We start from the raw sequence: 12326 nt of genomic DNA, 5'->3' as shown, positions 1-12326 counted from the left end.
GCTTGGACCGGAGCAACTTGACTTAAAAATCCAGCAGCAGGCAAGTGGCCGTGGACGGAGTTACACTCGAGGCTTCTCCTGTCTGTGTCATGCAACAACACAGCTGGCTGGATGTGAAGTCAGCAAGGCTCTTTATTTATCTTGTCTAATTTATTTTAGCACCAGCCGCCACTGTTGGTGAATAAAAGTCAAAGTTGATTTAATTTCAGCTTCATGATGAGAAACTCTCAGCTGCGATGTGAAGCATCTGTTGTTTACATCATGAGAGTAAAACTATCACTTTGTTGTATTTTCATCTTCATAATGTTCAGTGATGCAGCTGGAGGATATTTTAAAAAGCTAAACTAGGTAACACTTAATAATAAGTTCACACTATTAAGCATTAGTTAAACATTAAATACTGAATTCATCATTTATAACACATTTTAGACAGACGGCGGTGAGGGGACCTTCTCTCCCTCCTCCAGGAGGCGCAGCAGCGACGTGTTGTCCGTCCTCTGCTCCTCCTCGGGGCCGCCCGACTCCAGCAGCTGCTCCTGGATCTGATCCTGACTGTCCTCGTCGGCGCCGTCCGCCGTGGACCGGGACCGTTTCAGAGGAGCCTTCACCAGACCTGGAGAGACCACAGAGGCACAGAGACCGGGATTCAAACTGTTTCTTTTTTTTTTAAAATGAGTTCTCCGCTAAGGAAGATGGCTTCAAACATTCATTTAAAGAGGAACTCTGCAAGTCCGGTGGCTTTTCCGCTGTTATACTAACGCTCCTCTTTGCCATGTGCATTTGTTTACAACGAAGCCGGCGAAAAATCAATACATGGAGCGGTGGATAACGTTATATAACACATACGATGTTACGACGTGTGTGTTTGTGTAGTCTTAACCGTCATAAACAAAGACAGAGAGCCTCCGTTGTCACTCGTAACAAGTCACAAGTCATGTAGTTAACTATCACAACTATCACAATTAGTCTGGAGCTTTTCAATTAAGGTAAAAATGTAGCATAGCCACAGTAAGGAGAAACCCTGCTTAGTTTCTCTTTAATTTCATTTCGATTTATTCCATTCATGGTTTACATACAGTAATTCACCTGATTGCACATATTTACATGATGTACATATTGGCTTAGTGTCAACACCAATATCATACTCTATTTAAGAAAATTAAAGATGATGAAACATATAATAGTAACAAGAGAACAAACATCTAACTTTTCTTTTTTTCCCCTTCTTAAACTGAAATATACTTGTACAACTTTTGTTTTAAACTTAGCCTGGCAAATGTACAGTATGTTTAAAATCAAGCTTAATCTGTTCTCCTCTTCCTCCTCCAAATGTTCTTGGAGACAGTTTCCATGGAAGGAGCCGCCTTGAACCTCCTAGAAATGTCTAACAAGGAACAGCTTTTACAGTATGGAGGGAAATAATTAATAGGATACGAAGGTTACCAATTTTCCCGAGGACCCTGAAAGATCATCTGGCTGGTTTAAGCTTTAACGAACTGTACACGTCGCCTGGGCTGTAATTATTTTCTGAGTGCATCCCTTGCCTTGCCCCTTTGTTTTCTTCTGTTATTCCTTCCCCACTAAATTCATGTATCTATGTATTTATACTATATTTATAATATTTCTGTCAGTTTTTACCCCCTATTTAGTTTTTTCATTTTATGGAAATGGAAACTTTTATTGGTAACTATGACTAACTTGATTAGTCACATCAGGCCTGTATTATCTGTGACTCTCCGGCTGCCAATAAAAGTTTAAATTCCCCCCCAAAAAGCTGCTGTTTTGGAACCAGCTTGGTGGAAAAAGGAGGTAACTACTAAAATCCAGGAACCACATCGGTGTGAAATGTGTGTGTGCTGACCTTTGACCCTGGCGATGGTGTCCTCTCCGTGCTCGGGCTCGTGCAGCGTGGTCTCTCCCTCCGTGCTGTGCTCCACTGAGTGCTGGTACATGCCGGGGTTTCCTGACAGCAGCCGCACGTAGTACTCCTTACTGTCGTAGCTGATGGCCCGCCGGTACCGCAAAGGCTTCTGGGAAGGCAGGAAGAAGAAGAAGTGGAGGTGTTTTATTATCATTATGGGTTTTATGTGTGTGTGTCTTTGGTTTCAGTTCCATCTGTGTTTCAGCGTAATGAGCAGGCCCACCGCACAGGAAGTAAACTTAACACTGTTAGTTCATCATGACTTAAAGGGATAGTTCAACATTTTGGCAAATTGGTATTGCTATAATCCCTATAGTCATAGCAGTAGGTTTGTTACCTTTAATTGTCAGTGCAAGCTATTTTTAAAACGGCGGAGCAGAGCCGCGAGCTGCTCAGAGCTACGCTACGGAGGCTCATGGGATTTCTTGGTTTCCCTCATCCAACTCATCAAATACACAATCCAACAACTCCACAACGCTCTGGTGGACAAGTTGTGACCTGCACATTCACCACGCTATGAGATAATAACACAACGTTACCAGACAGAGTTGTTTTACAGGGAAATACAGAGACTGCTTGATTAAAAACTGTCCCTGAAGGCAACGCGCATCAGCGGTTTTGCATGAATTTACCTCTAAAACAACTCTGTCTGGTAATGTTGTGTTATTATCTCATAGCGTGGTGAATGTGCAGGTCACAACTTGCCCACCAGAGCGTTGTGGAGTTGTTGGATTGTGTATTTGATGAGTTTGATGAGGGAAACCAAGAAATCCCATGAGCCTCCGTAGCGTAGCTCTGAGCAGCTCACGGCTCTGCTCCGCCGTTCTAAAAATAGCTTGCACCGACAATTAAAGGTAACGAACCTACTGCTATGACTATAGGGATTATGGCAATGGGCCAATTTGCCAAAATGTTGAACTATCCTTTTAAAACTGGCAGGAAAAAAACATAAAAAAAACACTGAAAATGCAAAGTCACAACAAAACCACAGGTGAAGAACCTGCGGTGGGTTTTTCCCGCCAGGTGCAGAACGTGCAGCTCAGACACATGAAAACATCTGATTCTCTGTAGTTCCTCATGTAGTTCGTCTGAGAGAAGTGAAGTTTGAGCAGACGTCGCTCAGGAGGAAGAGGAGGAGGAGGAGGAGGAGGGAGTGAATCTTCATCATCAGAGTTTTTTAAGACGTTAAAGACACGATGCTGCAGCGGCGTCGCACACGCAGCAACACAACACAACATGCAGTCACACCAGGCGTCACCTGAGCACGTTCAAGGACCCGAGCCAGAGCCGAGGGGATGAGGGGAACCAGAGGGGGAGAGGAGGAGGAGGAGGAGGAGGAGGAGGGCTGGAGGAGGTAAAGAGGAGGAGGAGGAGGAGGAGACTGTGTGAGGCTCAGACCGATGGTGATTGTGTCTCATTTGTGAAGCTGCTAACGAAGCACATCGACCTGAACCGCTCCTTCACTTTAAAAGTCAGGGTGGGAATCGAGAGCCGGTTCCAACTTGGATCAATTCCTTGGGATCGTGTGCGTGTCCTCTTATCGATTCCACAATTTTTTTTGTTTTGCAAATGCACACGTTTCTGATTCTGAACCAAACAACACACGCTGTGTTTTCGGGTCAGAACGAAGCAAACACTACACCTGCTTTTCTCTCTCTCGCTTGCTTATTCGCAATCCACATATAAAAATGAAAGTTATATTAAAACAATAACTAGTGAGAAAAATACAGATGTGTGAAAACCATGAAATATGAAACACTGTACAGTCATAACTCCTGTGAGCACAGCTGGATCCTCAGTGGTCTATAGTGTTAACCTCTCCAGGCAGGTCAATCCTGTCTGCTTTATTAATGCAAACAAACCCATTTCTCTTTTATTCCCTCAGCCAATGAGAATTGATAAGATAATAGATAAGGAATCGTCTATAAATATCTAAAATATTAATGTTATGAAAATATTTTATTCTGTTCAAAACTTGTCATTTCTCTCCTGGTTTTGGAAACAGAATGGAAACACTGAAGTAAAATCAAAATCTTGATGTTTTACTAAACAAACTACAATCATCATGTGAGATTGTTGAGCTCAACTCTTCAGCTAAATCTGTGACAGTGACACAAATCTGACTGTGCTCTGTGCAGAGTGAAGAGGAGGTAAACAGAGTGGAGGAGGAGGTGGTGGATGTGGATGTGGGGGGTGGAGTGTTATTTGTAGAACAAACAAAGCTAAATGTGTCTGGGCCGTGCCAGGAGAAAGGAGCTGTGGCTTCCTCACATGACGGCGATGAGCTCGTCCAACTGAATCTAACTGAGGACAGTTTCTCTCTCTGAGTGTGAGGTTTCTATTCAGATATACAGTATAAATAACATTTAAATGGAGGGAGGGAGGATTTATAGTTTTTGGTGAAGCTGTTCACACCAAAATAATTCATAGAAGACCTTATTGTGAATGTTGTGTTCATGTCTCTATTTAGGAAAATGAATTAGATTTGAATTAGACTCTTGATGCCTCTTAACTCTTGAAATTTGCTTTTCTTTGGACTGTCTGTGAATCACAATAAAACCAAATGGTGACTGGTATTCATGTGCGAGATAAGATAAGGTAAGATGAAATAAGACGAGATAAGATGAGATGAAATCAGATAAGATAAGGTAAGATGAAATAAGACAAAATAAGACGAGATAAGATAAGATAGAATACGATAAGATAACATAAGATAAGATGAAATAAGAAAAGATAAGATAAGTTAAAGCAGAAGTAAGTGGTCCGGTCGTTTTCGCTAATGCTGCGTTCCAGGCAGACTTTTGAAATCGTAAATTACAGCTTCAAGTCACAACTTACGACTTTATAGCGTTCCAGGCAACCCACTCGTGTTTTTCCGACCTGTTTTACCGGTGAAAGTCACTAGAACGGCCACTCGTAACTTCCGACCGGTGAACTCGCACCAGATCGAACTGGTACGACTTCACGGTCGGAAAAATACGAGTTTCCTTGAACGCACCATAACAGTCCTCGTCCCTACGTCACCACATTCACGGCGTCCCTTGGCTGCACACACAGCCCTTCATGCCGTTCTCTCTCCTCATTGGATAAAAACTGTAGGATACGATAAATGTTTTCTCCTCGGCTCAGAGCAGAGCAGAGGGACTGACAGACCCGTGTTTCAGTCCAAACACTCTATGTAAGTGATTGCTGTCGGAAGATATAACTATTTAAGACTTATATTAACACAAATATATCACTTACTTCTGCTTTAAGATAAGATACGATGAAATAAGACAAGATAAGATGAGATAAGATAAGTTGAGATAAGTTAAGTTGAGCCACCAGAGCAGCAGTGCATCATGGGAGCGGTGCGGTACCTGAGCTGAGTTGGTGTTGGTCCCGGTCTCGGTCTCGGGGATGTAGGGGTAGTGGATGTAGAACATGTCGTTGCGGACCATCTTCTTCCTCATCCTGCACGGCCCCTCCGTCATCTCCAGAACAAACTTGTCCAGGTGGGACCCGATGGGCGGCCCCCAGAGGCCGCGCTCCCGCAGCAGCTCGTACTCGATGGACGCCCACTCCTCCGTCACGTACTTGAGGGCGTTCTGTTGCCGCTGACGACCAGAGCAGACGAGAGGCGGCTCACAAAACACTTCTTTTTCTTTTTTTTAAACTTAATTTTTTAACATTTTTTCACAATGGTAACATGATCCATTTCCCTTCATATCCACCTTTTTCCGAACGTCAAAAACGTAAGCCGGTTTTGTTCTTCCGGTGGAATTTTATGTTTACGTTTCCATGGTTTCGGTAGTCGTGGTAAATGCATGGATGATTTTTTTTTTTTTTTTCAATGAAAATCTGTAAAACGCATGGATCATCATCACACCGGCTTTTAACAACGGATATCACACAAATTGACATCCGTGTTAAAAGCCAGCGTTGATAGATCCATGCGTTTATACCGCAACTATGACAACGACTGAAAACCATGGAAACTTAAACGTACAATTCCACCGGAAATGGAAAACCAGCTTCCGGTTTTGACCATAGATGACGTTCGGAAACTTGGGGATACTTTTTTTTCCTTTTTTACAGCTGCACATTAACTAAACACTTATAATCTAGAGTTGTTTAATAAAGCAGTACGATAAAATAATAATAAATAGAACATTACATCAATTACACAGATTTAAAGTGAGAAAAAGACAAAAAAAAGTAGATAAGGAAGGAAGATAAATTATGGAATATAATAAAAAGAATGATAATATAACATAATTAATTGTCTAATTGTTTAATTAATTGAACGTGTGCGGTACCTCCTGATGTTCCTTGTACTGCATGGCCACCAGGTCTCGCACCACAGCGATGTGAGTGAACATCCACTGGAAAGTTTCCTGAGGACCAGAAACACAGAGAATAAAGGTCCAGTTCAACACAGTTTAACAGTCTGTGGCATTTTCTCCTGTATTTTATTTCTCTCATCTGGTCTCCTTGTGTATTAATGTTTGTAAAACTTCAGATGATCAGGTAATGTACATCCTTTTTTTCAGGACAACCTGAGCTTTCAGAATATTCATTATGTAGAAGTGTTATATGAAGATAGAAAAAGCTACATGATCAGAAAAAGGAAGGAAAACTAAAAAACAGAAATTAAATCTCACATATATTTATTGGAAACACACAGAAAATTATTATAAACTTCTTTTTTGACATCATATAACTGTTCTTTGAGGTCTTGTGGATTAGAGGAAAAAGAATAAAGTGCTCTAACTATGATACAAAATTTTTTGTCTTGTTTCCTGCAGTGAACAATCTTTCTCCTTCCACATGGTTTGATCCAATGTCTTGGTGTTAGCTTGAGTGAAATGTGTAAATGTTAATCTACGCTTTATTTATTGCATTTACGGCTGATTTGCAGATAATCGCAATCATACAAGGCAACAGAGCGACAATCATCCAGATGTAAATTAACTATCTTTGGCAAATCATGTGACGGCACACGGGTTCTCCTATTGGATACAGATGTTTGAGGAAAGACTACTCCTCTTCTAGCTGAACTACAGACCGACTAAAGGCCGAAGTGTCTCGCTTTTAATAAAAAAAAGAATTACATCACTATCATTCGGCGTTCTGGAGATAGGCGTGAAAGAGTAAAACAACACAGACCTCAGAGTGTGTGTGTGTGTGTGTGTGTGTGTGTGTGTGTGTACCTGTGCGGACATGCTGTTCTTGTTCAGGCTGTTCTCCTTCTTGTTGCGGCGGACTCCGAGCTTGGAGAGGCCGAAGCCGCTGCTGACTCTGGACAGTTTGGACTGAGTGGCCGGAGCCACGGCTTCACCACGACTGATGCACTTCTTCTCATGGACTGAGAGACGGAGACAGAGACAGAGGAGAGGTCAGAGCCACAGGTAGTGATTTTAATCTAGAAACCAGGAAGCCAATCAGAGGAGAGGAGGCTCTGAGCCTCTCTTCTGATTGGCTGACTTGTTTTCTGACTGATCTAATAAAAAATAGAGCAGATTTCAGAATAAAACACAAAATCCTGAAAAGTGTTGGATCGTGGTGGTGGGCGGGGCTTTACGTGACTGCTTTGTTGTGACATCACAAAGTGACAGGAAGTCCTGACGGCTGGTTTTAAGGCTCAGTTTCTGAATACAGGCTGTGTGCATTTCTCTGTGGACTGAGGCTTTGATACTTTCACAGTATTAATATAGAACCTAGAGCTGCTTTATAATCACACTACACATGGACATCTACCTTTATACTGTATGGAGCTTTAACACAAACATCTACCTTTATACTGAATGGAGCTTTAACACAAACATCTACTTTTATACTGTATGGAGCTTTAACACAAACATCTACCTTTATACTGAATGGAGCTTTAACACAAACATCTACCTTTATACTGAATGGAGCTTTAACACAAACATCTACTTTTATACTGTATGGAGCTTTAACACAAACATCTACCTTTATACTGTATGGAGCTTTAACACAAACATCTACCTTTATACTGTATGGAGCTTTAATACAAACATCAACCTTTATACTGTATGGAGCTTTAACACAAACATCTACCTTTATACCGTGGAGCTTTAATAAATAGAGGTAAATCTCCATTTTTAACTAAATTTAGCAAATTTAGAGAAGATTTCTCTGAATTGGACTGGTAGTGATTAACCACTCGCTCTAATACGGAGTGAGAAAGAGAACCAGAGCAGATTAGCAGCACTGGGCCGACCAGGCAGAGCTCCAGATCAAAGTTACAACAACAAGAGTCTCTCCCCCTAAAACACTCGACCCAGTTATGTAGCAACATAACACCCAGTTATGTACACTGTCTTCTTACCCAGGTGGTTCTGCCAGCTCTTCAGCGCCGGCTCCTCCAGCGCCGGCCGCGCCGTGGCGATGTCCACGTGTCCTCGGTCGTTGCAGGGCAGAGACACTTTGAAGATGTCCTCCAGCATCTGACGCTTACTGTGCATCAGCTCCGTCCACACGCGGTTCACGGCCTTCAGCAGCAGCTGCCGCCCTGCACGCACACACACACACACACAGAAAGAAACAAACTCCAGTCAAGTCCTGTGCTGCTTCGTCTATTATTATATTCATCTATTATTCATCTATTCTCCTTTAGTGTTTTAGTGGAGTCTGTTTTGGGACGTTTTTGATTCTTTTTTACTTTTATAAACCATGTAAAAAAAAAAATGTTCCTCATCCTCAAGTTTGGTCTTTTTGTGTTTCTGCACAACTTCACCTTTATGATCTGATAATTATTTGTTCACTTTGACCTCCTTTATGAACATATTGGGTAGAGATGCACCGATCAATCTGCCGCCGATTAAAAACGCCGGTGACTGTCGTAATTTCTGGTTTTCGACCGATCAAAGTGACCTGCATGTGCTCAACGCCCCCAGAGCAAAACAGCAGCAAAGCTAAAAACTAGCAGAAGACTCAGGAAGAAAACATGCCGCTGATTTGGACTCATTTCACTGTGTGGCAGGACGACCCAAAACACACTCTTTGTAATGCTTGCAAGTCAAAAGTAAGCGGTGGAGGATAATGGCACTGTTGAAACTCTCACTATATTTCTTATTTGTGATGTTTTATTCTTGAAAAGGGGGGTTATGATACAGCATCATAGCCTACCACTAGTTGTGGATGTAATTGCAGTTATATAAGCAAAACGTTGTCTGGGAGAGGGGTACTTGTTTTAAATTTGGGAAAGGGTACTCAAGCCAAACAAATATGGTGTCTATGATTATAACTATTTCTTAGATAGAAAATCGGTATCGGAAAAAACGGTTTTGGCAGGTCAGACCTCTTTTAAAACCGGGAATCGGTATCGGCCAAGAATTTTGCAATCGATGCATCTCTAATATTGGGCCCCAAAAATACCCATTAATCAATTTGTCGTATCAGCTGATTCAACAAAAAAATGACAATATGAAAAGAGATGTGATGCCTGTACGTCAATGATCATATCTCTGGTTTTTACACGATTTATCAACGTCAAAGAAGAACTGAGGGAGAGGTTTGATATCTGCTCTTTCCAGTGAAGTTAAACAGCAGCGCTCCAGGTGAATAACACACAAACACGTTACATGGTAAAACATGTCAGCTTTACACCTGCGGCTGAAGATTACATGGAGCTAAACTCTTTAGTTTAGTTTAGTTTAGTTTGAAAATGACAAATTAATTCAAACACAGTGAAGCTTTTTTAAAATATCATCGAGAAAAAAACTTGTGTTGAATTAAGACTTGTGTAAAGAGGCGGTGGATGTTTGGTCTCACCCTCGCTGACGTCGTGGCTGTGCGTGGCGTCGCCATCGTTCTCGGCGGGGATCATGACGTGCCAGGTCGTCATCCGGGCCTCGGCCTCCAGACCGAAGCCCTCCACGCTGCTAAACAACACACACACACACACACACTGAATTAATGCGTTTGTTTTTATTGTATGTTTTATTATTATTATTGTCTAGTCTTTATTTTTGCTTCACTTATTCAACTTGGAGAATTTTCAAAGTAAAGGTCTTCAATTCAATACGCTAACGTAATATTATGACTCTTCTGTCTTCTTTGTTAATTTTCACACTTGGCAAATTCCTCCTGCGGGCGGGTTGGATGCTTTGCCGCCCACTGCTCTAGTCTGATATCATAATTAACCTCAATTAGGCGATTAGACTCATAATTAATCTGGCTTTTATGTAACGTCTGTGTCCAGCAGCTACAGCTTCATCACACTCCGTCTTTACACCTTCATCCAAGTCACTTTTTTTACCCTCCTTTTGGACCCGTAATGCATTTTTACAACACCCATGACAGATAACATAACAGAACGTTACCAGACAGAGTTGTTTTAGAGGTAAATTCATACAAAACCACTGATGCACGTTGCCTTCAGGGACAGTTTTTCATCAACAGTCTCTGTATTTCCCTCTAAAACAACTCTGTCTGGTAACGTTGTGTTATTATCTCATAGCGTGGTGAATGTGCAGGTCACAACTTGTCCACCAGAGCGTTTTGGAGTTGTTGGATTGTGTATTTGATGAGTTTGATGAGGGAAACCAAGAAATCCCATGAGCCTCCGTAGCGTAGCTCTGAGCAGCTCACGGCTCTGCTCCGCCGTTCTAAAAATAGCTTGTACCGATAATTAAAGGTAACGAACCAAATACACAATCCAACAACTCCAAAACGCTCTGGTGGACAAGTTGTGACCTGCACATTCACCACACTATGAGATAATAACAGAAAGTTACCAGACAGAGTTGTTTTAGAGGGAAATGCAGAGACTGCTTGGTTGCTGAAAAACTACCTCCGAAGGGAACACGCATGAGCGTTTTTTGCATGAATTTACCTCGAATTTGCCCCAAAAATGTTGAACTATCCCTTTAAAACAAACATACAGACACCCAGTCACCCAGTCACCCACCTCCCGCTGTGCAGGCAGATGAAGCAGTGAGCCAGACAGGCCACGAAGTCCTGGTCGTGGTTGCCGGGCCCCAGCACCAGGTTGCGGTTGACGGTGAGGACTCGCAGCGCGTCGAGCAGAGCCACCTGCTGCGCCACCGTCTTGTGCGGCCGACAGAGCTGGTAGAGCACGGTGCGGTTCAGGCAGTGGTAGATGGTGTCGAGGGAGAGGCCCTGAGACCGCCGCTTGGACTGTCAGAGAGAGAAACAGAGAGGGAGAGGGAGAGAGAGTCAGTGTGTTTCTGTGCCGAGGATAAAAGCTGCTGTGGAAATAACTCGTGTTGAGCAACAGGAGCTGAAGCAGGTTCAGAGAATGAACCTTTGTTCCTGCAGAGTTTCTGTGTCTGAGCAGAAAAAAAACGGCTTAAGACTTTAAGTGGAAACACACGACATGAATTACTGACTACAGAGTTATTATCCTACTATTTCTGGTTTTTTTTATTTATTGACTTTCTTTATTTATACCTGATGTATAGATTTATGTGTCGGCTTGATGCCTCAGAAAACCATATAGTTAACAGTCTGATCCACATCAACTGCAGTTCCACCAGGTATCAATCTCTGTTCTGGAGACACTGGTACCGTTGTTTCTTTTTAACTTTATAGTAATTCTATTGTTGATATCAATGATGTAAATCTCTATCTCTATGTTTTAGCTCTATTGTTTGTGGACCCTGAGTCCAAAATAAAGATATATATCTACTCCTTATTTCTTTATTGGCACCAAAGCTACGGAGGAATAACCTGCCTCTTGACTTCAGACAACTACCATCATTGCATGTTTTTATGGCCTTTGATTCCGTTTAAATTGATGTCTTTTAATCTGCTATTATATATTTTATTGACTAATTTTTACTTATGTACTGTGCTTTAAATTGTTTTATATAGTGTTATTTTAATGTATTTTATTTTTATTGTTTTTATTCTGTTTTGTTGTATGTACATTTTTATGTCTTGTGCCGATTATATAATTTATGTTTAAACATGCTGCTGTGCTGTGTTAAAATTTAAAAAAACATCTTTTCTTTGTAGCTGAGGAGGAATAATGGAAATATTTAATCACATGATTATGATCAGCACTCGGACTGAGTACAGTGATGGTCTTGAAAATGGTCTGGCATTGGTTTGGTCTCGGTCAAAAATGAGAACAGCAATAATTGTTTTAAGTTGTTTACACATTAGTTTTCCTACATTTATATTTCCAGTCACCTGTGTGAAATTAGAAAAAGGGTAAATATATAATATAACTCTTCTATTACTGTTTGATTCAGCATCATGTCGATGAAACACGAGGCTCTAATTTAATCCTGACTGAGCTGAACTGGTTTTTAATGAAGACGCCTCCGCCGGCTGCTCTGGAGAAAACCACTACTGAACTCTGCTGCTTTTTGTTGAGTTTTGATGAGTTTGTCAACTTTAATTTGATGATTTTAAAGTCTTTTCTTGTGCA

At 41.6% G+C, this 12326-nt stretch overlaps 1 protein-coding gene across 11 annotated transcripts in view; it reads right to left on the bottom strand.

The window, feature by feature from the left end:
* wdfy3 (WD repeat and FYVE domain containing 3) overlaps positions 1-12326 on the bottom strand; it is a 170857-nt gene that overhangs the window by 19161 nt on the left and 139370 nt on the right. For 9 of the 11 annotated variants that reach the window (XM_085785864.1, XM_085785867.1, XM_085785865.1 and 6 more), the window contains 8 exons: positions 10839-11068; positions 9701-9810; positions 8256-8438; positions 7114-7268; positions 6220-6297; positions 5281-5517; positions 1862-2030; positions 450-613 (listed from right to left, as the gene is read on the bottom strand). In XM_085785864.1, coding sequence (XP_085641990.1) covers positions 450-613; positions 1862-2030; positions 5281-5517; positions 6220-6297; positions 7114-7268; positions 8256-8438; positions 9701-9810; positions 10839-11068 — 1326 coding nt within the window. The remainder of the gene's footprint in view (positions 1-449; positions 614-1861; positions 2031-5280; positions 5518-6219; positions 6298-7113; positions 7269-8255; positions 8439-9700; positions 9811-10838; positions 11069-12326) is intronic. The other 2 variants (XM_085785866.1, XM_085785874.1) reach the window with 1 other exon arrangement.

The sequence above is a fragment of the Trachurus japonicus genome, chromosome 9 (genome assembly GCF_045865225.1).
Source record: "Trachurus japonicus isolate A0001 chromosome 9, Traja_1.0".
NCBI lineage: Eukaryota > Metazoa > Chordata > Actinopteri > Carangiformes > Carangidae > Trachurus > Trachurus japonicus.
This window is presented reverse-complemented; position numbering and strand designations above follow the sequence as displayed.